Here is a 27,528-nt window from a genome sequence, read left to right as displayed (position 1 = left end):
CTTCCAAACATACAATTCTACGAGTCTAATATTAATTTTATATCCCGACCTCCTCCTATAAACAGGCGCGGACCTCCTTTCCTCAGCGCTTCCTACCCGCGAGGTAGGCCTCGTAATGGAGAATCCGTTTCCCGCCCGCCACTTTTCTCCTTTCGGACTCCAACTCCCATCAGCCCCAGCGGCGACTCCAATGTCAGGGCATGACGGGAGTCGTAGTCCAAAATGCCTGACGGGTCCCACACGCGCTCCTCGTTCCCGGGGCGAGAGGCGCCGACTGGCCGTGCCGGAGGTGAGGGGATTTGAACCCGAGGCTCCCACCCGGGCGCCGCGCTCTCCTCAACGAGCCCACTAGGCCGCACGGCCTCCGAGGGGCCCTTCCCAATTGTTCCTAACTCTATGGGACGGGAGGGGAACGTCACTTCCGGGAAGCCGCCGGAAGTCGCTGCACGCTGTACCCGCGCCGCTCGGAAGCGCCTCCGACTTCCTTCCCGCCCCCCCCACCCGGTGCGGACGCGAAGGAGACCCGCCCGGCGGCCCGTTGCCATGGTGTTCTACTTCACGTCCAACGGTAGGCGGCGCGGGGGGGGGTTGGGTTGAGGGGGGAGGCGCCGGCCACGCCCACCGCCCCCCTCCCGCTCTCCGTAGGGCCTTGTTTTTTTTTCGGGGGGGGGTACTCGCCTCGGTTTATTCGCCCTGTATCTATTTATTATCATTATTTTTATTTCATTGGCATCCCCCGCTTTTCCTCAGAGGAGCTGAGGGGGGCGAGCAAGGAGGGGGGACCCCCCCCCAAGAAGCACCCCGTTTCATCCTCACAACAAGGTCTGTCGGGACAGGAGGCGGGCGGGTGTGGGGGATTCCCTGGTCCTGAATGGGGTAACTGTGCCCCTGAAGGACCAGGTGTGCAGCCTGGGAGTCATTCTGGACTCACAGCTGTCCATGGAGGCGCAGGTCAGTTCTGTGTCCAGGGCAGCTGTTTATCAGCTCCATCTGGTACACAGGCTGAGACCCTATCTGCCTGCAGACTGTCTCACCAGAGTGGTGCATGCTCTGGTTATCTCCCGCTTGGACTACTGCAATGCGCTCTACGTGGGGCTACCTTTGAAGGTGACCCGGAAACTGCAACTTATCCAGAATGCGGCAGCCAGACTGGTGACTGGGGGCGGCCGCCGAGACCATATAACACCGGTCTTGAAAGACCTACACTGGCTCCCAGTACGTTTCCGAGCACAATTCAAAGTGTTGGTGCTGACCTTTAAAGCCCTAAACGGCCTCAAAGGCCCAGTATACCTGAAGGAGCATCTCCACCTCCATCGTTCAGCCCGGACACTAAGATCCAGCACCGAGGGCCTTCTGGCGGTTCCCTCACTGCGAGAAGCCAAGTTACAGGGAACCAGACAAAGGGCCTTCTCGGTGGTGGCACCAGCCGTAGTGGAACGCCCTCCCACCAGATGTCAAAGAGAACAACAACTACCAGACTTTTAGAAGACATCTGAAGGCAGCCCTGTTCAGGGAAGCTTTTGATGTTTGATGTATCACAGTAGTTTAATATTCTTTTGGAAGCTGCCCAGAGTGGCTGGGGAAACCCAGCCAGATGGGCAGGGTATAAATAATAAATTATTCGAATCAAAATAAAATAAAATAATAAATAAATAAATTCCTTCCAGTATCACCTTAGAGTCCAAATAAGTTAGTTATTGGTATGAGCTTTCATGTGCATGCACACTTCTTCAGATACCAATAATAGCTAATTATTATTATTATTACAGTGGTACCTCTGGTTGCGAAAAGGATCCGTTCCTGATGTCCGTTCGCAAGAGGAAAAGAGCGCAACCTGCAGCGGCGCATATGCACACATGCGGGTTGCAATTCGCTGCTTCTGCACATGCGTGTGACGCCGTTTTGCGTGTCTGCACATGCGCGAGTGGCGAAACCCAGAAGTAACCCTTTCCGGTACTTCCAGGTCACCACAAGATGTAACCTGAAAGAATGTAACATGAGGTATGACTGTATTATTACAGTGGTACCTCGGGTTAAGTACTTAATTTGTTCCGGAGGTCTGTACTTAACCTGAAACTGTTCTTAACCTGAAGCACCACTTTAGCTAAGGGGGCCTCCCGCTGCCGTCGCGCCGCTGGAGCGCGATTTCTGTTCTCATCCTGAAGCAGAGTTCTTAACCCAAGCTACTATTTCTGGGTTAGCGGAACACTCTGAGAACAACGGGAACACTCTGAAAACCCCCTCACCCCCTTTCCTGCCAAGAGTCCAATAGTCCCAAGAAGGCTTTCTGTTCATGCTCAGAGGACTCCTGAGGGAGGAGAAAGGAGGAGGGAACTGGAATGGGTATATATGCTTGTGCACATTATTGTGAACTCGTGCATGCTTTTTGTGACTTGTCACACTTGCTCCTTCTACCAGTTCATGGATGGTAGAAAGCCTTTTCTCCAAAACTATTCCTTGAGTGTCTGTTTACTCCCACTTCCCTTTCCCAGGCGCAATATTTCTCCCACCCGAGGGCAAAGGAAAGCGTCTGTAACCCGAGGTACCACTGTATTATCATTCTCTCCCCCAGTATACTGATTTTTGCATTTTGAAAAATAAGAAATAAAGAAATTGGAGTGTGTGTAGAACTATGTGCGGGAACCCTGAGCTCCCCTGAGGGAAAGGGAGAGATGCGATGAAGCAACAGCAGCAACAGCCCCGAACTACCTCGCGGAGTTGTTAATAATAATAATAATAATTTATTATTTATACCCCGCCCATCTGGCTGGGTTTCCCCAGCCACTCTGGGCGGCTTCCAAAAGAATATTAAACTACTGTGATACATCAAACATTAAAAGCTTCCCTAAACACCCGGTGTCCAGGGTGGAGATGCTCCTTCAGGTTTACAGGACCGAGGCCGTTTAGGGCTTTCAAGTTCAGCACCAGCACTTTGAATTGTGCTCGGAAACGTACTGGGAGCCAATGTAGGTCTTTCAGGACTGGTGTCATATGGTCTTGGTGGCCGCTCCCAGTCACCAGTCTAGCAGCTGCATTCTGGATTAGCTGCAGTTTTCGGGTCACCTTTAAAGGTAGCCCAATGTATTGCACATTGCAGTCGTCCAAGAGGGAAATAACCAGAGCATGCACCACTCTGGTGAGACAGTCCGCGGGCAGGGAGGGTCTCATCCTGTGGACCAGATGGAGCTGATAAACAGCTGCCCTGGACACAGATTTGACCTGCACCTCCATGGACAGCTGTGAGTCCAGAATGACTCCCAGGCTGCACACCTGGTCTTTCAGGGGCACAGTTACCCCATTTAGGACCAGGGAGTCCCCCTTACCCGCCTGCCCCCTGTCCCCACAAAACAGTACTTCTTTCTTGTCAGGATTCATCCTCAATATACGTTTAAAGACTCTATGCATCCCATGGAGGGTTCAAATGCAGCTTGTCCATGGCATCATATCTGCCTTGATTCATTTAAAAAAAAGATTCTGAAGGGAAATGTTTCGTAGATTTCAGGCAACCTTAGCTGTGGAGTTTTTCCTTTGGCTGCTTTCACTGAGAAACATACTTCAGGGCAAAGGAAGCGCTGACAAATATCCTAGCCATGGCTCATTGCCGATTCAAAGTCTTTGGAGCTGATATCGACATCAGAATCCTGATCCACTTCCCCAAATGCTTCAACTACAGCCCCCTCTGGCAGCTTTGGGGCCACAACATTGAAGACTTTTTTTTTTAATCTTCCAAAGACAAAAAAATCAAAGTTGGCATACCTAGTTATCCCGCACTCTTCCATTTCATCCTCACAATAGTCCTGTGCAGTAGGTTGTTAGAATTATTGGGGGTTTCCTCCCTCTTTATCGTTGCCAAACCTGTGAGACTGAAGAGGGGCCGCCTCTTGGCATTTTCACATCTGGGCCACCTGAAAGAACTTCTGGGAGAACTTGTCCTGGAACAGAGCTTCTGAACCTCTGAGCTAGACCAGGACCTTATCATCTTATACAGTGGATTTTGTAGTGGGTGGGATGCAAATAAGTTGGGGGGGGAACACTGTGTGTCTGTGTGGGGTTTGATCCGAAACTCTGGCTCATGTTGTTTCCCTTTTCCTTCCCCTCAGTTGTTCCTGGCGCTGCTTACACAATTTACATGGGAAAAGATAAATACGAAAGTAAGTACAACACTCTGGCTATGCCTGTCAAGATGGAATCGATTTTATGTATTTTGTGTTTGACCCCATTTTTATTTTAAAACAGACCTTCTGATAAGTTGTGCATCTTCAGTCAGAACTCATATAGCAGAAAACAAGCCTTTATTCTGATCAGTGGGGATTCCCCTGCCCATCATTGTTTTTGAAAACAAAAACCATTTTAGGATTAAATCCCTGACACTTTGATAGCTTGATACAAAACAGTGTCCAGGAGTAAAATTCATGGGAAACATAAGTACCTCTAGAGACGTTGAAGTGAAAGGCAACTGCATTAACACTAATTTAATATAAAAACATGCCAAAAAAAAAAAGTCTGCCCTTAACAACGCAACAACGTCTAGAGGAGCCAGTGGATGGGAGTTTGCCTGGTTCCACATTTTCTCTGGCTTGCAGCCACCTGTGTGTCCCCAAAATCTGCTCTGCAAGCGCTGGAAGGGAGGGAAACCCAAAATCTTCTTGCACAAGCATGCAGACATCGTTGGTGTTTGTCTGTCTCACGAGACAATAGTGTGCCTCCAGAGGTGAAGTCAAATTGCTGCCTTAGCAGCACCGAAGTGACCTCCTTAGAGTGCAAACCTGGGCAGTGTGGGGGGAGGTCCTGGACTGCCCAATTGAGAAGATCCCCCCCTTGGTCTCACTGATGTGGTTCAAAGGAAAGCAGAGCAGGACGTTTGGCACCAGCAGGAGCTCCTGGAAGGAGGCATTCAAGGTGCCACCCAACTGTCTTAGGGACTCCGCTCTGGATTTGTATAGGGTTTACTCCATGGGTAGGCAAACTAAGGCCCGGGGGCCAGATCATAGAATCCTAGAGTTGGAAGAGACCACAAGGGCCATCGAGTCCAACCCCCTGCCAAGCAGGAAACACCATCAGAGCACTCCTGACATATGGTTGTCAAGCCTCTGCTTAAAGACCTCCAAAGTAGGAGACTCCACCACACTCCTTGGCAGCAAATTCCACTGTCAAACAGCTCTTACTGTCAGGAAGTTCTTCCTAATGTTTAGGTGGAATCTTCTTTCTTGTAGTTTGGATCCATTGTTCCGTGTCCGCTTCTCTGGAGCAGCAGAAAACAACCTTTCTCCCTCCTCTATGTGACATCCTTTTATATATTTGAACATGGCAATCATATCACCCCTTAACCTCCTCTTCTCCAGGCTAAACATGCCCAGCTCCCTTAGCCGTTTCTCATAAGGCATCGTTTCCAGGCCTTTGACCATTTTGGTTGCCCTCCTCTGGACACGTTCCAGTTTGTCAGTGTCCTTGTCCAGAGGAGGGCAACCAAAACGGTCAAAGGCCTGGAAACGATGCCTTATGAGGAACGGCCAAGGGAGCTGGGCATGTTTAGCCTGGAGAAGATGAGCTCCTCCTGTTGACAAAGAGGCTGTGTGTCCCCCCCAAAAAAGGTTGCCTCTCAGATAATCAGTTCATTCCTATAACTCTCAAGAGCAATTCAAAAATCTAAGGTGACTCGGCCCCCTCAAGTTAAGCTAGTAATAATCAGGCCACTCCAAATCCACAGCTATCGACAAAAATTGCAAGACATGCAGCTAAGTGTGTCGGCACCACGGAGCAATATTCAAAACTGGGAAATCTCTGTCTCTTATTGAACCAGCTTCTATTAGAGAAAGGAAGTCTGACCATTTGAGTCTCACATATGGCAGAAAGGTGAAGATGGAAGCTACCTTCTACCTTCTAAATCGGCCCGCAGACGGTCCGGGAATCAGTGTGTTTTTACATGAGTAGAATGTGTCCTTTTATTTCAAATGCATCTCTGGGTTATTTGTGGGGCATAGGAATTCGTTCATTTTTTTTTCTTTCAAAATATAGTCTGGCCCCCCCTACAAGGTCTGAGTGACAGTGGACCGGCCCCCTGCTGAAAAAGTTTGCTGACCCCTGGTTTACTCCTTAGCCTTTTCTCTTCCTGAAGATATCCCACAAGGCAGGATAGGTTTAGGATTAAGAGCTTTTCTTTTCCTAGATGGGCTACCTTCCCAGGTTGACAAGCCCCATCTGCCCCTCACTTCCCTCTACAGCATGTGCAGAAACCGGCTTCTGGACCCGCTATTGGGGATGGAACTAATAGAGTCAATTCTTGGGTGCCTCAGACTGCATTTCAGCAAAACGCTGATGGCACAAACATGTTTATGTTATTTCTGTGTAAAATATTCCTCATTTGAGCCAAATGCTGATGAAAATTAGCATTTTTTAATAAGGGCATTTTCTTGCTTTTAGTTCACTTGCTAACATAGGACTGTGAGCAAGTGCTTGATCTGTGATCTCAGCCCCACTGAGATTGGGTGGGGGATTTTATCTTAAAATTGGAATCCAAGGAGGCTGGTCAGGCAATTCTGATGTATAAACTGGCATTTAGCTAAATAGTGTGTATCTGTATCCAATTTTTGTCAAGATGCAAAAGCTTTGAAATACTTTCTCAAAAGCAAGTCATCTCATAGATTCTTTTTTTCTGATTAGTTTGTAGCCCAAAAGTTGCCTGACTTTCAAAAGAAAGGGAAAACTGTTTCTACTTACATTGTCACAGACTTTCCAATGTTACAATATTGAAATTGCGGAAGCAATTTTTTTTGGTAGGAGTTCAAGAAAGTGATGAGCGGTTCCTTGAAATACATTAGCTGGTTGATTATTTTTGCACGTGCAACTGTTAAAATTACTCTTTGATGGTCACCCATGACTTTTCAGATACCAACATTATTTTTAATCCTAAGGAAAATGTTTTCCAGAGTTGTTCTGTTGTTTGAGCTTGGTCCCTTTGAAATAACCTTTGAAATCTCCTCTGAATTTATGTCCTCTCTACCAGTAAATTGTCCCAAATTGTGCTAATCTAAGAAGTCTTTCATAAGATTAAGTAGCAATCATCTGTCCCTATTTGTTAAGGGTCACTTAAATTTATGCACCGAAATATGAGGTCATTTTCACAGACATAAATATATTTAGTAATATTAATTACACAGGGCCTTTCCCTACTTATGGTACTTATATTTGCTGTACAGTGGTGGTTGTTTAGAGCACCTTTATTGAAATGAGACAGCTACTTCCAGATTACAGTGGTGCCTCGCAAGACGAAAAGAATCCGTTCTGTGATTCTCTTCGTCTAGCGGTTTTTTTATCTTGCGAAGCAAGCCCTTTGACGGATTAGCGGATTAGCACTTTTAGCGGCTTTTAGCGGCTTATCTGCTGATCGGATCAGCTGATAAGCGGCTTAGTGGCCCTAGAAAGGGGGGGGGAGGAAAAATAACCAGCAGGAACTCGCAAGACATTGTCGTCTTGCGAAGCAAGCCCATAGGAAATTTGTTTTGTGAAGCACCTCCAAAACGGAAAACCCTTTCGTCTAGCGGGTTTTCCGTCTTGCGAGGCATTTGTCTTGCGGGGCACCACTGTATTTCTGAGCTAATCTCCCAATATCTCTCTTGAAATCTGTTTGTGTTTTTAAACTGAAGAAACATTTAGCAGCACAGTCCTGGCACGTCTAACCAGATGAAGCCAAATTCTAAAAGGTTAGACGTTATTGTCTCACGATACTTAATGTGTGCACAAAGCATTTCCCTTGCAGAGACAACCAAGGGAAACGTGTGTGTCTGCATCACCTTTTTGAACTGCTAGTGTTGCATTAATCGTTCAGCAGTGCTAAACATCTGCTCAGATCCAGTTAGGAACTTCAGCATTCAAAATTTGCAGCATGGTTCAAACTGAAATAATGGTTCCTGTCTTGAAAGTTTAGTACTGAATTCCATTGTTTCCAGAGAGATCTTCCTGTTTCACAGTTTGGTTTGTGACCCAGTGGACTCAAGTGATAATCCCTGTCCCTAAGGTCCAGTTGTAACCTGACTCTCAGGGAGGACTGAGAGGGAATTATTTCTGCTCACTGCTTGGCTTGGCTTTTTTCTTGCAGATGAAGACCTAATAAAACATGGCTGGCCGGAAGATGTTTGGTAAGTACTGATCTGAACCTCTCTTTATGCCCTGGGGTGCAAGGTTTCAATAAGATAGCAAGGACTTCTGAGTAAGATTAGCAGACATGAAATAAGAGAAGATGTGGATAAGGAACTGGTTAAGTAGGAAGAAGCAGAGAGTGGGAATACAGTGGTGCCTCGCAAGACGAAAAGAATCCGTTCTGTGATTCTCTTCGTCTAGCGGTTTTTTCGTCTTGCGAAGCAAGCCCATTGAAGGATTAGCGGATTAGTGCTATTAGCGGCTTTTAGCGGCTTATCTGCTGATCGGATCAGCTGATAAGCGGCTTAGCGGCTTAGAAAAGGGGGGGGGGGAGGAAAAAAACCAGCAGGAACTCGCAAGACACTGTCGTCTTGCGAAGCAAGCCCATAGGAAATTCGTTTTGCGAAGCACCTCCAAAACGGAAAACTCTTTCGTCTAGCGAGTTTTCCGTCTTGCGAGGCATTCGTCTTGCGGGGCACCACTGTAAATGGACAGTTTTCCAAGTGGAGGGATGTAGAAAGTGCCGGCTCCCAAGGGTCTGTATTGGGACCTTGGCTTTTTAACTTGTTCTTAAATGGTCCAGACTTAGGGGTGAGCAGTGGGGTGGCTGAGTTTGCTGAAATTGTTCAGGGTGGCCAAAACAGAAACAGATTAAGAAGAGCTCCAACAGGACCCCTCCAAACTGAGCGAATGGGTGGTGATGGCAAATGTAGTTTGGCAGTGACAGTTATCATAGAGTTTGAAAAGGTTCAGAAAAGCGCAACCTCCCCCCGTGAGGAAAGGTTACAGTGTTTGGGACTTCTTAGTTTCGAGAAAAGGCAAGCAAGAGGTGACATAAAATTTAAACAATTGTGCATAGTGTGGAGAAACCGAATAGAGAATTTTTTCCCCTCATAACGTTAGAGCTCGTTGACATCAAATGAAAATGAATGTTGGAACTTCCAGGAAAGATAAAGTCCTTCTTTGTGCAGCACAGAGATGGACTATGGACGTTTCTCCTGCATGAGGCAGTGATGGCCACCAACTTGGGTGGCTTAAAGGGGATTAGACACATTCATGGAGCATAAGGCCATGGGTTGGCAAACTAAAGCCTGCGGTCTGGATCAGGCCCAATTGCCTTCTGGATCCGGCCCATGGATGGTCCGGGAATCGCCGCGTGGATTGCCGGCACACACGTTCTTTCCCTCTCTCTCTCCCTCACACGGCGGCGGCAGCAGCGCCTCCTCCCTCCCTCCCTCCCCCGGCTTCTCCCTGCCCTGCCTAGAGGAGGAAGGGGGCTGAGCTTTGTTGGTGCCAGCAGCAGCAGCAGCGCTCGAGCGGCCGCCATTTTAAGCAGCCCCTCTCTGGAGCCCTTTTGTGCGCCGCTCATCATCCCGCTGCCGCTGCTAGTCCCTGCCGCTTGCAAGGCACAGGTAAGCAGCCACCGGGGCTCGTGGTGCTCTTGCATCTTTCCCCCCCTTCAAAATATAGTCCGGCCCCCCACAAGGTCTGAGGGACAGTGGACCAGCCCCCTGCTGAAAAAGTTTGCTGAGCCCTGCATAAGGCTATCAGTGACTATTAGCCAGGAGGGCTCTGCTCTGCCCCCACAGTCAGGGGCAGCAATGCTTCAGACACCAGTTGCTGGAATCCACAGGAGGGGAGAGTGATGGAGCGTCTCCACCCCCATCATTCTGTCCGGACACTGAGGTCCAGCTCCAAGGGCCTTCTGGCGGTTCCCTCACTGCGAGAAGTGAGGTTACAGGGAACCAGGCAGAGGGCATTCTTTTTTTATATATATAAAAATTTTAATTGTTTTTTCACAGTTTTTATAAACACAAACAATACACAAAACAAACAAACAAACACACAAACGAACATGTATAATTTCGTATCCTTTTTTCTTAAACCTTACTTCACCAACTTCCCCGTACCTCCCCTTTCTACATCCCAATTTCCAAACCTATTTCAGCAAATCCTAGCCCTTAGTTTTATCAGATTTTTCCCTTATTCTTTTCCTTAATCTTTTACAGATGTAATCCCCCTTTTTTCCCCTAAAACCTCGACATTTTAGCATTCATTAATTTTACAATGTTTCTTAAGATAAATTTTGAATTTCTTCCAATCTTCCTCCGCCGTCTCTTTCCCTTGGTCACGGATTCTGCCGGTCATTTCAGCCAGTCCCATATAGTCTATCACCTTCATCTGCCATTCTTCCAGAGTGGGTAGATCTTGAGTCTTCCAATGCTTTGCGATGAGTATTCTTGCTGCTGTGGTAGCGTACATAAAAAAAGTTCTATCTTTCTTTAGCACCAATTGGCCGACAATGCCCAAGAGAAAGGCCTCTGGTTTCTTAGGGAAAGTACATTTAAGTACCTTTTTCATTTCATTATATATCATTTCCCAGAAAACCTTAATCTTTGGGCACGTCCACCAAAGGTGATAAAAAGTACCTACAGTTTCCTTACATTTCCAACACTTATTGTCAGGCAAATGGTAGATTTTTGCTAGCTTGACTGGGGTCATGTACCACCTATAGATCATTTTCATAATATTTTCCTTTAAGGCATTACATGCCGTAAATTTCAAACCGGTGGTCAGGCAGAGGGCATTCTTGGTGGTTGCACCCTCTCTGTGGAACGCCCTCCCATCAGATGTCCAAGAGAAGAACAACGACCAGACTTTGAGAAGACATCTGAAGGCAGCCCTGTTTAGGGAAGTTTATTATGTTTGATGTTTTATCGTGTTTTTAATAATCTGTTGGGAGCCGCCCAGAATGGCTGGGGAAACCCAACTAGATGGACGGGGTATGAATAATAAATTATTATTATTATGGTGCTCTTGTGTTCGGATCCTGCTTGCGGGTTTACCATTGGGTCATCTGGCCAACCACTGTGAGAACAGGAGGCTGGAGTAGATAGGTCATTGGCCTGATGCTCTTCTTTTGTTCTTGTCATGGTAATTTGTGAAATGAATCGCGCTCCTTAGTAAAGCTGACAGCAAAATCACATTTTAGAGCCCTTCCTGCACTGCATTGTACAAGACTGGAGGTGGGATCCTATTTTTAAATTTTACTCTAAATGCAAAGAAAAGCCCCCTGTGCTTATCATGCCCCCTCCCCCAGTATATCAGGGGCAAGAACCTTGATTTGATAGTTTCCCACAAAACAGGTGTGAGTTTTTTATATATATATATATATATATATATATATATATATGCGCAGCAGCATTCAATGATTCAAGATTGTCTTGTTCTGTCCCACCCCCCCATCCCAAAAATTTTCCAGTGATAATTTCCCAACATCCAGTTGCGATGTTTGTTGTCCTGCCAAGTGTTTTGTACTACTGGAGTCTCCTTCCTTATATTTCCCCTTTAATCTGAGTCCAGCTGGCTCCAGGCCTTTCCATGTCTACTTTGCTATCTTTTTGGCAATTTTATTTCTGTAATCCCTTGTTAGCTTTGTAATTTTTATCTGCTGTCTCTTATTACATTTGCTAATGCTGGTGTTTTATTCTGTTAGACTTTAACTAATATATAACTCCACGGTCTCCTGGGATCAGTTTTGACAAAGGCAGTACAGAAATGTTGTAAATTTATGATCTCGTGAGAAGCGACAAAGAAATACTGTAAAGGACTGGATGATGAATGATCAGGTTCCTGGCAGACAAAAGCACTTCTGCCTTGGCACAGAAAGCGGTGCCTAGGTTACACCCAAAGGCAGAGAGGATCCAAAGGAGTTAACATGATAATCTTTTTCCACTTCAGTAGATCCACCAACAGACTTTACACAAGCCATTTTGTATATTAAGCAAGCAAATGCAGCATAAACCACACTGTGAAGCATTTAATTCATTCTTTCTCTCTCTCTCTCCCCACCATTAACCCCCAAAAGGTTACTGTGCTTTTTATTTTGGTTTATTTAAAATATGAAGAATGAAATGAGCAGTTAAAGCAATGGCTACAGTGAATAATATAAGCAATGACAGTAGTTGAACAGACAGCAGGTGAGGGCAGAGTATGAAACAGAAACTAGGAGCTGCTGCCTCGTGACCTTCCTCTTGTAGATGCTGCTTCTTTGAGCCACAGTGGAGAGGGGCTTGTGGACCAGTCAGACGGGTGGACTAGTCAGCTTCATCCTTCAGTAATAATAATACAGTGGTGCCCCGCAAGACGAACGCCTCGCAAGACGAAAAACTCGCTAGACGAAATAGTTTTCCGTTTTTTGAGTCGTTCCGCAAGACGAATTTCCCTATGGGCTTGCTTCGCAAGACGAAAACGTCTTGCGAGTTTGTTTCCTTTTTCTCAAAGCCGCTAAGCCGTTAATAGCCACTAATAGCCGCTAAGCTGCTAATAGCCGCTAAGCTGCTAATAGCCGTGCTTTGCAAGACAAAAAAACCGCAAGACAAAGAGACTCGCGGAACAGATTATTTTCGTCTTGCGAGGCACCACTGTAGCGTATTTTTTGCTCCATAAGACACACTTTTCCCCTCCGAAAAAGTAAGGGGAAATGTGTGTACGTCTTATGGAGTGAATGCAGGCGGGAGGCAGGCGGGGAAATCCCCCAAAAGCCACACACACGCTCCTCGCGGCTCTTGCGGGCTTTTCCCCGAGGAGAGAGAAGGGCAGCCCATCACTGACAGGCTGTCTTTCTCCCACCTCGTAGAAAAGCCCGCAGGAGCTGCGCACCCTTTAAAGAGCTGCGCGCGCACACACACACACACACACTCTGCACACTCTTTAAAGGGAGCGCGGCTCTTGGGGGAGCCTTAGCCGCACGCAGCCTCTCCCGGGCAGGGGATGAAGGCTCCCCTTGCCTGGGAGCAGCTGCGCGCGGCTTTCCCATAAGCCAGGACAGCCAGTGGGATTGCTGCTCTGCGATCTCGCTGGCTTTCCTGGCTTCTGGGATTCAGAATTTTTTTTTCTTGTTTTCCTCTTCCAAAAACTAGGTGCGTCTTATAGAGCGAAATATACGGTGATTAAAAAAAACTTTTTTTGTATCCTGCCCTCCCCGGCCGAGACTGGGCTCAGGGTGGCTAACATCAAATATATAACATTGGTATAAAATCAAACAATAATTAAATTACTTCCAAAAAACAAGTCAGAGTCAAATTAAAATCTAATTAGATGGCTTTCTGCAGGATTAGGGTTGGGAACAGTAAATGTTCATCAGGCCCAACTGTTTACGCCTTTCTTCTATGGGCCTGTGAGAATGCTGGTTCATACTAGTTCTTATACAAAAAGAGAAGGGGAGTCAGGCTGAGCCCTGGCCAAAGACCTGGCGGAACAACTCCGTCATTCAGGCCCTGCAGAAAGATGTCAAATCCCGCAGGGCTCTCATCTCTTGTGACAGGACGTGACTGAAGGTGTCTGATGTGTCTGGAACGTTTTTAGGGCCCAAGCAATCAATTCTTCCCTTCCACGTCTCATTGAGCAATAAGGCAGACTACCCAGGTTTGTTGATAATTCTTAACCATTGGAAGATAGCCAGTGTGGTGTAGTGGTTAAGAGCGGTAGTCATGTAATCTGGGGAACCGGGTTCGCGTCTCCGCTCCTCCACATGCAGCTGCTGGGTGACCTTGGGCCAGTCACACTTCTTTGAAGTCTCTCAGCCCCACTCACCTCACAGAGTGTTTGTTGTGGGGGAGGAAGGGAAAGGAGAATGTTAGCCGCTTTGAGACTCCTTAAAGGGAGTGAAAGGCGGGGTATCAAATCCAAACTCTTCTTCTTCTTCTTCTAAATGCAAGCTTCAGACTGGGATGATTCATAGACTGGCTCTATTCCTTGGAGGGGGAAATGGCTATAGAGGTTTTTGTAAACCTCTCCACCCCCATCGTTCTGCCCAGACACTGAGGTCCAGTTCCGAGGGCCTTCTGGCGGTTCCCTCGCTGCGAGAAGCCAAGTTACAGGGAACCAGGCCGAGGGCCTTCTCGGTAGTGGCGCCTGCCCTGTGGAACGCTCTCAACCTCTGGAATGCTCTGCCACTAGATGTCAAAGAGAAAAATAACTACCAGACTTTTAGAAGACATCTGAAGGAAGCCCTGTTCAGGGAAGCTTTTAATGTTTAATAGGTTAGTCTATTTTTGTGTTTTGTTGGAAGCTGCCCAGAGTGGCTGGGGAAACCCAGCCAGATGGCTGGGGTATAAATTATTATTATTATTATTATTATTATTATTATTATTTGTAAAGCAGGGCAACACTGCACCCTTTGGACAATGCTGGAGAAGGTCCCTGTTTCAGTCCCTACCGGCATCTCCAAGGTGGGGCTGGGAAGGTCCCCTTCCTGAAACCCCGGAGAGCTGCTGCCAGTCAATTTTAGACAGTACTGAGCTGGGTAGACCAATGGCCTGACTCTCTATAAGGCAGCTTCCCATGTTCCTGTCAGCCATCCTGGCCAGGGCTGGTAGGACTTGGGAGTCAGACAACATCAACAGGTTCCTTATCCAGTTCTAAAGAAGAGTTTGGACTTGATATCCCGCCTTTCACTCCCTTTAAGGAGTCTCAAAGCGGCTCACATTCTCCTTTCCCTTCCTGCCCCACAACAAACATTCTGTGAGGTGAGTGGGGCTGAGAGACTTCAGAGAAGTGGGACTGGCCCAAGGTCACCCAGCAGCTGCATGTGGAGGAGTGGAGACGCGAACCTAGTTCACCAGATTACGAGTCCATCGCTCTTAACCGCTACACCACACTGGCTCCACATAAGAACCTAAGCAGGGCTTGCTGGATCAGGCCGGTAGCCCATCCAGTGGCCAATCAGATGCCCCATTCAGAAATCCCTAAGCAGGATTCGATCACAGGAGCCCTCTCCCCTCCTGTGGTTTCCAGCAGTTGGTATTCAGAAGCGTTGCAGATCTGACTGCAGAGGCTGAGCCGAGCCACCGAGAGCCCTCTCTTCCTCCGTGTGCGCAGTGTGAAGGCGGCCTAGTCTCATTCACCTCGCATTGCTGGGATCGCTAGAGGGAGCACTCGGCTCAGAGGGAATTGGCGCTGTTTTAGCAGCTGTTTCCTCCAGCCTTTCAATTTCCTCTTCAGGCCATTGCATACTTTTGCAGAGATGTGAGCGTGATAAGCCATAAAAATTCCTTCCCCCGCTATCAAGCATGCATGCTTTAAGATGCTGATGGCCAGGTGGCGGCCAGCCACTTGCAGCGGCACACAGGGCAACATTTCTTTTGGGTTGAATCATCTCCTCACTCAAATCTGTGCTGTATTGTGTACAGGTTCCATGTGGACAAGCTCTCCTCTGCCCATGTCTACCTCCGGCTGCACAAGGTAAACAGCCTTGATCTCCTTCTCTGTGGTGGTTCTTACTCAGCCAAGTGGTGGGGAGGGAAGGAGGGGGGGGCACTTGTCCACTTTGGGGGCTCCAACCATCACCCCCTCCTCTCACGGCCTGTTAGCACCAGTTGCTGAAAACTATCATGTTTAAAAGAGGTCCTCTGACATATTCTTGGAACACTCTGCAGGTTTTGTCGGAGTTGATCAAGGCCATTTTATTATAAAGCCTATAAAATATTCTGCATAAAAGGGAGAGCCCCTGTGACTGGCTTTCTTCAACATATTGTAGCCTCTGAAAGTTACCGTATTTTCCCATGTACAAGATGCCGCCATGTATAAGACGACCCCTATTTTTGAAGCCCCAAATTAAGAAATAATTAATTGCAACATTCTGTGTATAAGACGACCCCCCATTTTAAACTTAAAAAAATTTTTTTGGGGGGAAATATAGTCTTGTACATAGAAAAATACAGTAAACCCACTGATTGTGGTGTCAGATGCATCTACTCTGCACAGTTTTATTCCGTGATTTTCTTAGTCTTTAAAGTGCTGCAAAACTATTCGGGTTGTATCCGATTAAGTTCTACTGAGAGCAGACCTGTTGGAATCTCTGGATTTCGATGGGTCTACTCCGACTAATTTGGTGGTTATCTTTGCGGTAAGAGACTAATGCAATGGCCCTGCGCTTCCAGTTTGGTCGCAGGCACCCTTCGCTCTGCCTGCTGAATCCACTTCCTTCCCAGCATGCCTTTTGCCTGTTCCTCTGCACGAGCTGCTCACTTCCTACCTTGCTTCCTTTCAGGGGCAGACGATGGAGGACATCCCAAAGGAGGTTTTGATAGATTGCGCCCACCTGGTGAAAGCCAACAGCATTCAAGGTAAGGCGTTGCTGTTCTGCAGCATGTCCTGGTCTGGAGAAACCAGCAAGGATTCAGAGAGGAATCATGGGTGGAGAATGAGGCCTTTGGGGGCAGCTGGAGTCAGCTGACGCTGCTCTGATGGTGTGGCTTCTCCAACCCGTCCACTTGCAAGGGGCAGGCATCGCAGGAGCTGCTTAAGACGTCCTCTGTTCCCTCCTTTGCCAGCCCAGTCAAAAACCATCTGATGGAACATTTCTGTGGAGGTGCCCAGTCCCTTGGGGAACAGCTGCTGACATTGCATTGTTGCCAACCTAAAGGACTCTTGTTCTTTATTCGTTTATATTTATTACATTTCTGTCCCACCATTTTCCTCCTAGGAGCTCACGGTGGTGGGCGTGGCTCTCCCGCTTTCCTCAATTTAATCCCCACAACAACCTTGTAAAGTAGGTTAGGCTGATGGGAGGCACGGACTGGCCCCCAAGGTCACCCAGCGAGCCTCATGACCAAGTGGGGATTCGAACCCTGATCTCTCCCAGGACCTAGTCCAACGCTAACCACCATACACCATGCTGGCTTACCGAATCTTGCAAAGAGTTGTTAGGAAATGGGGTTGAAAGGGGGTGTGGGGGAGAGAAGAATCAGCTTGGTGAACAAAACAGCCCCCTTTGTTCTTCTAGGCTGCAAAACGAATCATGTCGACATTGTGTACACTTCCTGGGCCAACTTAAAGAAGACGGCAGAAATGGACGTGGGGCAGATCGGGTTTCACAACCAGAAGGACGTAAGTGTCTTGCCCCCGCTCCCATCTTCCCAGATACCCACCTCCTGGATCCAGAGCACTGGCCCAGCAGGGAAACGGCGGGAGGTTTGCCGCATGGGTAAAGTGAGGAAGGAGTGGGTGGGAGTTCCTGCTGTCGTTCTTCAGGCATCACAGCACCCTTTGGCTCCTCTCCCACCGAGGTTACAGTCTGTGCGGTGCATGGGTTGCTGGGGGGGGGTGGTTTGCAGGGGGGAACTGCGTTTGCTCTGCCAAGCTGTGTGTTATGCAGCAAACATTTATTAATTCATGTGAGAAGCCACAAAGATTAAGTAAGGTTTGAAGCGGACAGAGGCTGTATGCCACCCTCTCTCTCTCTCTCTCTCTCTCTCTCTCTCTCTCTCTCTCTCTCTCTCCCCCCCCCTCTCTCTCTGTGTGTGTGTGTGTGTGTGTTGTGTGCGCCTGCCTCTATCCACAGTTAATTTTTTCCCCAAGTTAACAATGAAGATTGTAATTTATTGCAAACACAACTGAACTTTATTAAGAATTTCTTTTTTTAAAATATATTTATTAACTTTTCAGAGATTATACAAAACAAAAAACAAAAATACAAAAATAAAAACACATATAATTTCATTCACTTATTTTCTTTTAACTTACTTCTCAGACCTCCTCATACCTCCCCCTTTTGTATTCCAATTCAAATTATTCATTCAGCAAATCCTTGCCCTTAATTTTCACTTAATTTTACACCTTTCTTTCCCCACCCCCAATTATCTTAATCATTACAGCTGATAACCACTTAAATTCTATCCAACATCATTCTAACATTCACTAATTTTGTAATATTTCCCAAGATAGTCCTTGAATTTCTTCCAATCTTCTTCCGCCGTCTCTCTTCCCTGGTCTCGGATTCTGCCTGAACTTTATTAAGAATTTCAACATAACAAATTACCAAAAACATAACCCCAGAGTCGGTCACGACTGGACCTAATGGTCAGGGATCCCTTTACCTTTACAGAGATGCGCATAGGTGAGGTCAAGATCCATGTTCGCTGGGCAGGCTGGTGAAGCCCCACCTGCATCACCTTTAGTTGGGAGGGGCAGAGTCCCCACTGCTTACCACCACCTGTTCATTTTCAGAGGGGGGTGTGCAGGGCTCTTGGAGATGACGGCAGGGATTGAGCTGGGTGCTTTGCATGCTTCTTGTCATCACCCTGGAATGTGCTTGTGTGTTGGGCCTGAAGATGCCTCAAGACCCTTTTGGTTCAACCCCCTCCCAAAAAAAGAGGTTGGGAAAATATGAGCCCATCTAGTCCAGCATCCTGTTCTCAGACGCCCCCATTGGGAAGTCTGCAAGCAGGATGCAAGAGCAACTCTTCCCTGCTGAGATTTCCAGCAGCCTCAAACTGTGGAGGCAAAGCATGGGCATCATGGCTAGCAACCGTTGATAGCCCTCTCCTCCATGAATTTGTCTACTCCTCCTTCAAAGCCCGTTGGGAGGAGACTGTCCAGAGCTCCCAGGCTGGGCCAAATGGGCCTTGACTTGTTTACAAGGCCCCTTGCAAAGTTCATGCTTCTCCCATGCTCAGCATTTTCCTTGCAAACCTGGAACCTAAAAGCACATCACTTCCCTCCCCACTTTTTGTGTGTGAAACGTTCAGCCTGGAATTCAAAGGAAAGCCACCAGCCGGAGGCGAACCTGTAAAACACAGTTCAGTGGCCTATAATGGGGAATGAGAAACCCCGTTTTGTTCTCCTTCAAGGTCCTGAGCTACTCCAGCCAGCTGAGCATTTCAGGGGTGCATTTTTTGACTTCAACACTTACATGGGCCTGTGACCTGTTGATGCGTTTCATCCCTCTCCTCTCCAGTGTGTGAGGCTTCCCCACAGGGTCGCTTGGGCTTGAAGCCCTGGCGATGTGGCCAGGATTGAGGGGTAGCAAGGGGAGGTGGGAGTGGCGATGTCCTCCAAGAGGGGATGGATGCGGTGAGCCAGCCAGCCTGGCCTCCTGGGGGGGGGGTGCTTTGGCCGTTGCGCAGACTTCCTGTGTTACTCTGGGCGAGTGATGTAATCTCTTGAGCCTGGAAAAAAGAAACCTTTCCAATGACATCAATGACATCGAATCAGATACTGGAGGCCGTGTAGCGTGGGATTAATTTTTTTAAAAAATGTATTTTTAACCAAATGAAGGCAGGAAGTTGCTGACTTAATGTTTTGAACTAGCGACATGATGGAAGGGCAGAGTAGTGTCTGACAGCTGTTCAAAACAACCTCAGTTCTGAATAATTAGAAGGGGAAGGGTGACAATGGCAGCCTTCCGCTTGGTCCTGGCAGGAGCCACAGCTGTATCTGGCCTCATTCCCTCCTCACAGATGCTCAGGAGAGCAGGGCCCCGGGCTTTTCCTCCTGCGTTGACTTCGCGGGGGTGGGAAAGATGAGGTTTATCAGGGATGCTGTGCCTTCCAGTCTGACTGTAACTCAGTTGCCGTTCCTGCTGTCCAGGGTGCCCCCAACTGGGATGGTTTCTTCCTTGCCTGCTGTAGTGGTGGGGAGTTTCTCGTGCGTAATCCTGCCCCGTTTGGGCATTAGATTGCCTGGTTAAACCCTTCTGACTGCACAGCCCATCTCAGCGTGGCTGCCCTTAGTCACTCGTAGAATCTGTCTGTCGTTTCTTAAAGCGCTGCCAACATAAGAGCTGTTTGACGCCCAAGCGTCTCCGCCTCTCGCTGCGCGGGAGTCTCCTGCGCAGGGTGGGCGTGGGCAGCGGGGTGCCTGGGCTCTCCTCACTAACTTCCCGCAAAGAGTCCTGGAGCCCCTGCACCTCCCTGTCCCGTTGCTCTCCTGGATCCCTGGTGTTACACTCATTCCCTTCCCCTTCTTCCCAGCTGAGTCTCCCCCTAGCGCTGGGACCTTCTCCTGCAGAATCAGAGACCCTCTCCTTCTCCCGTGCCTCTGGTGGCAGTTCCCTGACACCTGCCTTCCTTGTGCCAGCCTTTCCCAGAAACATGGAATTGTAAGAGTTGGAAGGGACCGAAAGGGTCATCAGGTCCAGCCCACTGCAGTGCAGGAGTCGCAGCTTTGGCCTCCAGCGATTTTGAGAAGGTGGGTGCAGGTCTTGCGAATGCTGACCACCGTTCTTTTCTGTCCCCAGGTGAAGATTGTCACGGTGGATAAGAGGGTGAACGAGATCCTGAACCGGCTGGAGAAGACCAAAGTGGAGCGGTTCCCGGACCTGGCTGCCGAGAAGGAATCCCGCGACCGGGAGGAGAGAAACGAGAAGAAAGCCCAGATCCAGGAGATGAAGCGGAAAGAGAAGGAGGAGGTGAAGAAGAAGAAAGAGATGGAAGAGCTCAGGTGAGCCAGGCAATGACCCCCCTTTTGGGAAGTCGAGTTGGGCCCGTCCCAGTTGAATGGGGGTGGGGTGGGGTGGGAGGGTGTAGGGAAAAAAGCAGAAGACCAAGGCAGCCGGCCTGCTTTCCTGAGCAACACAGCCCAGGGCTGGGCACAGGTTTGTCTTCCCTTTCTAGATGAATTCACACATAACTTTTAAATAACCGTGATATTATGCCATGATTTAGGACCTGACTCTACGGGCCAGCAATGTGGTGCACCGAGAGGCTCTCCGAGCAGCGAGAGCGATGCCTCTTGGCCTTGCTGCAGACGTAGGCAAGCAACTTTCTGGCAGGGTTTTTTTTGGGGGGGCACAACCCCCCCCACCCCTGTGACAGTGGTTGGTTCCTTGGCCAGTGTGCCTCTTGCCACGCCTTCCTTGTGTGTGCTGGCCAGTGGAATAAGCATGCGAGTGCCCCACTAGGGTGCGTTCAAGCAGGCCGGTTTTCGGCCATGAACCCTGCCTCCTTGCTAGGCTTTGGTTGCAGTTCACTGCCTCCTGGGCTCCTCTTCCGTGGCTTTGTCAGGAAACTTGACCAAGGGTGTGTGGTTCTCTATGTGCGAAGCTCTGATCCCGGCTTCGGCTGGGGAGGGCGGGATATAAATGAAAATTTATTAATATTATTATTATTATTATTATTATTATTATTATTATTATTATTATTGTTATTATTATTTTAAAAAGTTGGTTGCAGCAGCCCTTTGAGCCTCATGGGGTGATCTGGGGGCCCCTGGACCTTTGCAGGTAGGGGGCTGACCTTCAGTTGTGGAGAAATGGAATTCTTTTGGCTTCCAGCTTTTCCGATCTTGCAAGCTCTTGAAGGAACTATTAGAGCAACAGTAGGGATGCTGCAGCCTGTGGGCCAAATTAGGCCCAGGAGGGATCATAATTTGGCCCTGTTTCCCCCCAAACCGTGCCCACAACATAGGTGCTGTCATGTGTGGGGCAAGTAAAAACGTGTCTGCAAAGGAGAAATCGGGAGCCTTGAAAGCGTGGTTGTTCCTCGGCAAGTCATCCTTGCTATAAGCGCCAGTCCGTTGACTGATGCTTAAAGTGAGCCCCTCGGGCCTCGCCTGCTTTCGTATGGGATCCTTGTTTGTGGGCTGCGTAGCTTGAGAGGAAGAAGGGATAGATTTGTGAGTGCCCCTCTGCTTCTTTCCTTTTGAAATTGGGTTACCTGATTTCAGGTGCTAGGCAGGTGGCTCATAAGAACATCAGGAGCCTGGTGGATCAGGCCAGTGGCTCATCTGGCCAGCATCCTGTTCTCCTAGCGGCTGACCAGATTCCCCCAAGCGCAAGAGCCTTTTCAGCTCCTGTGGCTGCCAGCGACTGGCACTCAGAAGCATCGCTGCCTCCAAGCACTTTGGAAGCGGAGCAGTGCTGCCAGCCAGATTCTGTTCCCCACCCCTGCATTAGAGGGCCGTGCTTTTTTGCCAGCCAGGTTATCACTGGCTGAGCAATGTCTGAATATTTTTTTTTAATATATAATATTTATTAGAATTTTAAAGACAAAAAAGAAAAATTTACAAAATTTAAACATAAAAAGTAAAAACAAAGAATAACCATAGTAGAAAAAAGAAAGAAAAAGATACAAGAATACCAAAAACAAAACACACAAAAAAGTAAAAACCAGTTTAAAAGAGAAGAAAAATCAGTATTTCATATCTTATACTTCAATTACTTAATTCCTGACTTCCTCACACCTCCCTTTTTGTATTCCCATTTAAAATTCCTTTCAGCAAATCCTTACCCTCTATCATTTATCTTTACTCAGTATCTTAACCTGCTATAACTATGTATTTTCAACCACTGTCAATCCATATTTGCATATTCTTAATAGTATTTTCGCCAATACCACTTATTTTCCATTCCAACATCATTTTAACATTCATTAATTTTACAGTATTTCTGCAAGTAGTCTTTAAATTTCTTCCAATCCTCTTCCACCGACTCTTCTCCCTGGTCACAAATTCTGCCAGTCATTTCTGCCAGTTCCATGTAGTCCATCACCTTCATTTGCCATTCTTCCAGAGTGGGTAAATCTTGTGTCTTCCAATACTTTGCGATGAGTATTCTTGCTGCTGTTGTAGCATACATAAAGAATGTTCTGTCTTTCTTTGGCACCAATTGGCCGACAATGTCCAGGAGAAAGGCCTCTGGTTTCTTAAGGAAGGTGTATTTAAATACCTTTTTCATTTCATTATATATCATTTCCCAGAAAGCCTTAATCCTTGGGCACGTCCACCAAAGGTGCAATGTCTGAATGTTGCCTTTCCTTTTTGCAGGAGTTACTCTTCCTTAATGAAAGCGGAGAACATGTCCTCCAACCAGGTATGTCCAGGGTGCTTCTCGCGAGGAGCCTGTTGCCCTAGTGAGCAGCAGGCTGGATGGGCGTGGTGGCAAGCTCCTTTCAGTTCCACCGCTGACGTTAGCCTTTGCTGAGCAAAATCCCTGGGTAGAGAGAGCAAGCTGGGCTGGACTGGATGGCCTTTGAGTGCCCTTCCAGCCTGATGGTTCTACAGTTCATGCTTTCCCCTTGCAGGCTTCCTCAGAGCTAGTAAACTTCAGCTGGGGAAAGTCTGCACCCTTATGCAAGGGCACTGCCACTGCCTCTCCAGTACCTCTTGGTCAAGCTGGGCAGCAAGAGCCCTGTGAAAAGAGGGGAACTCCCACCACTCCTCTGTTTCTCTGGTGGGATGCGGGTGGCGCTGTGGGTTAAACCACTGAGCCTCTTGGGCTTGCCGATTGAAAGGTCGGCGGTTCGAATCTCTGCGACGGGGTGAGCTCCTGTTGCTCTGTCCCTGCTCCTGCCAACCTAGCAGTTAGAAAGCACGTCAGTGCAAGTAGATAAATAGGTACCACTGTGGTGGGATGGTAAAGTGTTTCCATCCGCTCTGGTTTCCGTCATGGTGTCCCGTTGTGCCAGAAGTGGTTTAGTCCTGGCCCCATGACACAGAAAGCTGTCTGTGGACAAACGCCGGCTCCCTCAGCCTGAAAGTGAGATGAGCGCCACAACCTCATAGTCACCTTGGACTGGACTTAACTGTCCAGGGCTCTTTTACCTTTACCTTTTGTTTCTCTCCTTTGGGGTCCTTTCTCACTGTTCAAAACTGGGCCTTCTCGGTAGAAGCACCCACCTTACGGAATGCCCTTCCATCAGATATCAAGGAGATAAATAACTTGTACAGTGGTACCTTGATTCCCAAACTTAATCCGTTCCAGAAGTCCGGTCTAAAACCAAAGCGGTCTAAAACCGAGGCGCGCTTTCCCATAGAAAGTAATGCAAAATGGATTAATCCGTTCCAGCCTTTTAAAAACAACCCCTAAAACAGCAATTTAACATTAATTTTACTATCTAATGAGACCATTGATCCATCAAATGAAAGCATTGTAGGATAACTCAATTTAGAAATGGAACGGACTCAACAGGAAGTGGAACACATTTTAGTTCCGGGGCAAAGTTTTCAAACAGAAATGCCTACTTCCTGGTTTTCAGCATACTGTTTCCAACTTGTTCATAAACTAAGCTGTTCTAAAACCAAGGTACCACTGTACAACTTTTAGAAGACATCTGATGGTACCCCTTTTTAGGGGAAGTTTTTTAATGTTTGATGTTTCGTTAGACTTTTATATTTGTTGGAAGCTGCCCAGAGTGGCTGGGGCTACCGAGTCCGTTGGGAAGGGTAATAATAATAAAATTATTAGTGCACTAATAATTATTATTATAACTCTAAGCCAATCTTAGCTTGAGAGTGGAGCATAAAGAATACAGGAATGAGAGAAAGTGCAATAGACTGCCTGGTGGCTTCCCCATGCCTCCCTTTTGAAAAAATGATGAAAGGAGTCTTGCGTTTATGCAGTTGCTTTTGTCTCTAGACTTAAAAAGCTGGATGGGCCCAGCAAGAATTTAGCCTCTGGGCTGTGCGCAGGAGGCAGAAGAGGCTTCCCAGCCAGAAAGTGAACTCCAAACTCATTTGCCTGTAAGGGTTAGAGTTATGTGACTAGAATGAGGAGGCAGTAAAGACTTAATCCTGTGAAGCTGCCTGTCCCCAGCTAGTTGGCATTGTTTAGCTGTGGAACTCCCTCCCACAGGATGGCCACCAATTTGGATGACTCCAAAAGAGTACAGTGGTGCCTCGCAAGACGAAATTAATTCGTTCCGTGAGTTTTGTCGTCTTGCGATTTTTTTCGTCTTGCGAAGCACGGTGTCGGGAAAGTTTTGGAAAAGCTTCAAAAACCTCGAAAAAGGCTACCACACCGCGTGCTATGAGTTGCTCCTCGAAGTCAAGTCGCAACTGTATTAACGGTGTTAAGAAAAAGGAAACAAACTTGCAAGACGTTTCCGTCTTGCAAAGCAAGCCCATAGGGAAAATCGTCTTGCGAAGCAGCTCAAAAAACAAAAAACCCTTTCGTTTTGAGAGTTTTCCGTCTTGCGAGGCATTCGTCTTGCGAGGTACCACTGTATTAGACAAATTCATGCAGGAGGGGGGAAGGCTTTTGATGGCATTTGTCTTTCGGTGATGATCAGGTAGATGTGGACCCAGTGAGGGAGAATTAATTCTGGGATCCAGCCTGAGAGTTGTCCAATCCCTGCAAAGCTCGCCCGCCCGCCCTTAAAACATCCTCTAGAAAGCCCTTTTCCTAGATGGCTTCAAGCTCGACCAAGGTGGAAGCTGGAGTCTTGGGGATACATGGATTTAAGAAACAGAGCTTGAGCTCCACCTTTAAACAAGTAGGCCTGGCTGGAAAGATCATGGACATTATAGAGAGAGTGCCCCTCCGAGTTTGGGTGTTAATCATAAGGGACTTTCAAAGAAGCTGGCTGAAAGGGACTGAGAGAGATTTGAGAGCCTCGGACGTAAGGTCACCAGGCTAAATAGATGGACTAATGGACTATGGTTTGGGATTGAAACCGGGGAGAGAAGGGTGGGGTTTGGAAGTCCAAAGGGGGCCTGATCTTTTTTATGCTGTGTTAAATTTCATGTTGTTTATCATTATAAGAATGGGGAATTCGTGGAAGGGAAATAGGGTCAACCTTAGAAAAAGTTTTTTTTACATATGATTAAGGTATATAAACTAAAAGTTGATTTATAAATTGAACTAAATATAATAATGAATTAAGGGTTAAAATCTAATACAAATAAACACATTAACAAATTAAGGTTAAGACATTAGGGATAAAAACTTGTTGAACAAATAATTGGATTTGGAATACAAGAAGGGGAGGCGAGGGGAAGTCGTGAAAAGAAGTTATTGAAAATGAGATTTTAAAGGTGGAATTTTTTTGTGTTTTTCTTTGTCTTTGTGTTTTGTTTTTTGTACCTTTTGAAACTTTAATAAATATTACTTAAAAAATAAATAAATAGAAAGCCCTTTTCCTGTCCTCCCCTCCCGCAGGACGGCAACGACTCAGATGACTTCATGTAAACCAAGGCACCCTCCTCTTGGACGATGAAGACGGACCTGAGCTCTTCGCTGTCGGTGCCAAAAATTAGCAAGCAAACTTGGGAGTCTCTGTGCCCGTTTCATCATTCTGGCCGGCGTCCGGGAGGAGGTGGGCGGCTCCCCTTCCTGGACAGACGCTCTGTGGCTGCCACCTTCCAGTTCCAGAGCCGCGAGGAGGCGGGCACCTTTCCAGGGGAACTTGGGGAGGTGCTGGTGGCTGTGGCTTTTCCTGCCCGAAGCCTCCTGGGGAGCAGACCGTGACCTTAGAATCGGAGTCTGTGACCTGAGTCTTCATTTCACAGTGTTTGGGTTTAGGGTATTTTTTCCTTAAGTGATGGGTTTGTGGTCTCCTCCTTCCTTTGGTCGAGTGCACCTGTGTCAAGAGTATGGTCCTCTCTTTAAACTCTGTAGGAATCTGCTCTGCACAGCTGCATCACCCGTGCTGTAAAATGCTTGCCTGGATCTCGAGAGCATCGCTCATTTGAGCAGTCATGTAACCGTAGGGATGGGATGGGATGGGACTTCCATTCTGGGGCCCCACAAAGCTCACTGCCCCTGTTCAAGTAAAACTGGACTTCCGTGTGATCTCTGTGCAGCCCACTGGTGCCCTGAGCGAGGCCGGCTGTGGGATCATCCCAGTGCTCTGGCGGCAGAATTGGACCTCTCCACCCTTGGCTACCAGCACCTGCCTTGTGAGGGATTCCTTGCTTGCTACTCTTCTGCCTGTTGCCCTAGTAGCAGCAGCTCAGGAGAAGCTCTCCTTTGACTGATGCCTCCATAGCAAACTTCAACCGCTCCTTTTTCACTCTTTTTTAAAGGCTGGCAGCGTGATTCTCTCTCAGTATGCTTTCTTTCTGCAGTTAGGCAATCTGTCTGTCTCCCTGTGTCTTTTCCCCGCCCCCACCCGCGTTTTGGCTTTTTCTCCCCTTCGCTTCTCGTCCTCGGCGTCTCGTTCGCAAAGCTTGGGGGTTGCAGAGGGTGTCCCTCCGACTAGCAGGGCTCACAGCTGTTTGGTTTGCCTCAGTGGGGAAGGTTGCAAGATGCATTCCTTGAAATTTCTCAAGCAGCGGCGTCACAGTTCCTCTCTGAAGTTTTCCAAAGCAGAGAAGCAGACTGGGGAGCCTCAGATTGTGGGGATTTAGTTCCCAGTTCCTCCAGCAGCGTCAGGACTGCCCTCGTCCCCTCCAGAGGCTTGAAGTTCCTACCACAAGACCTGACTCCAAGCTCCCAGAAAACGCCTTTCACATTGCCATGGGGTCAGGACCAACCACGTGCTCCTCCTGCCCCATCAGGGACCTTAGAGGAAGAAGCGCCAATCTCAGCCCAGGCCAGCCTTCCCCAACATGATGCCCTCTTGATGTTTTGGATTATGACTGTAGTCACAAAGCCCCACTAGCTGGAATTTTGTTTGGGGTGGGTGTCAGGTTGGGGAGAGTCTGGCCTAGGGCTTCCCCTAACACCTCCATCGTGTCTGCAGATCAGCGCTCTGCCTGACCTCAAGAACGACTCTAGAGGATGTTAAGTGTGTCTGTCTGAACCTTCACATGTGTGCAGTCTGCATGGGCGGCTCATCATTCCCTTCTGTGAGAAATAGGATCTTTGGCGCAGAGTTAACGCACATTGCCTCAATGTGTGCCTGTTGCTGCAACCCTGATGCCTAATAAAAAGAAACTTGCGCACCAAGA

The 27,528-nt window shown here is 47.8% G+C and overlaps 2 protein-coding genes across 3 annotated transcripts in view; one reads left to right on the top strand and one right to left on the bottom strand.

The window, feature by feature from the left end:
• Nucleotides 1-27,528, bottom strand: part of SCARA3 (scavenger receptor class A member 3) — a 129,223-nt gene that overhangs the window by 20,131 nt on the left and 81,564 nt on the right. The window lies entirely within an intron of this gene.
• Nucleotides 382-27,528, top strand: CCDC25 (coiled-coil domain containing 25). 2 transcript variants are annotated; one of them, XM_081188811.1, is made up of 9 exons: nucleotides 382-568; nucleotides 4,101-4,151; nucleotides 8,096-8,135; nucleotides 15,330-15,381; nucleotides 16,190-16,265; nucleotides 16,925-17,028; nucleotides 20,159-20,361; nucleotides 22,684-22,729; nucleotides 25,796-27,528. In XM_081188811.1, the coding sequence occupies exons 1-9, from the start codon at nucleotides 397-399 to the stop codon at nucleotides 25,823-25,825; spliced, it is 774 nt and encodes a 257-aa protein (XP_081044937.1). In that variant the 5' UTR covers nucleotides 382-396; the 3' UTR covers nucleotides 25,826-27,528. The 2 variants fall into 2 exon arrangements, with proteins under 2 accessions (XP_081044937.1, XP_081044936.1); XM_081188810.1 differs by lacking the exon at nucleotides 25,796-27,528 and adding an exon at nucleotides 24,328-24,414 and having other exon boundaries at nucleotides 22,684-22,780.

Source organism: Podarcis bocagei (genome assembly GCF_964188305.1).
Source record: "Podarcis bocagei genome assembly, chromosome: 3".
In the NCBI taxonomy this organism is placed as follows: domain Eukaryota; kingdom Metazoa; phylum Chordata; class Lepidosauria; order Squamata; family Lacertidae; genus Podarcis; species Podarcis bocagei.
Note: the sequence above shows the minus strand (reverse complement) of the source record. Positions and strands in the feature narration are given on the sequence as shown.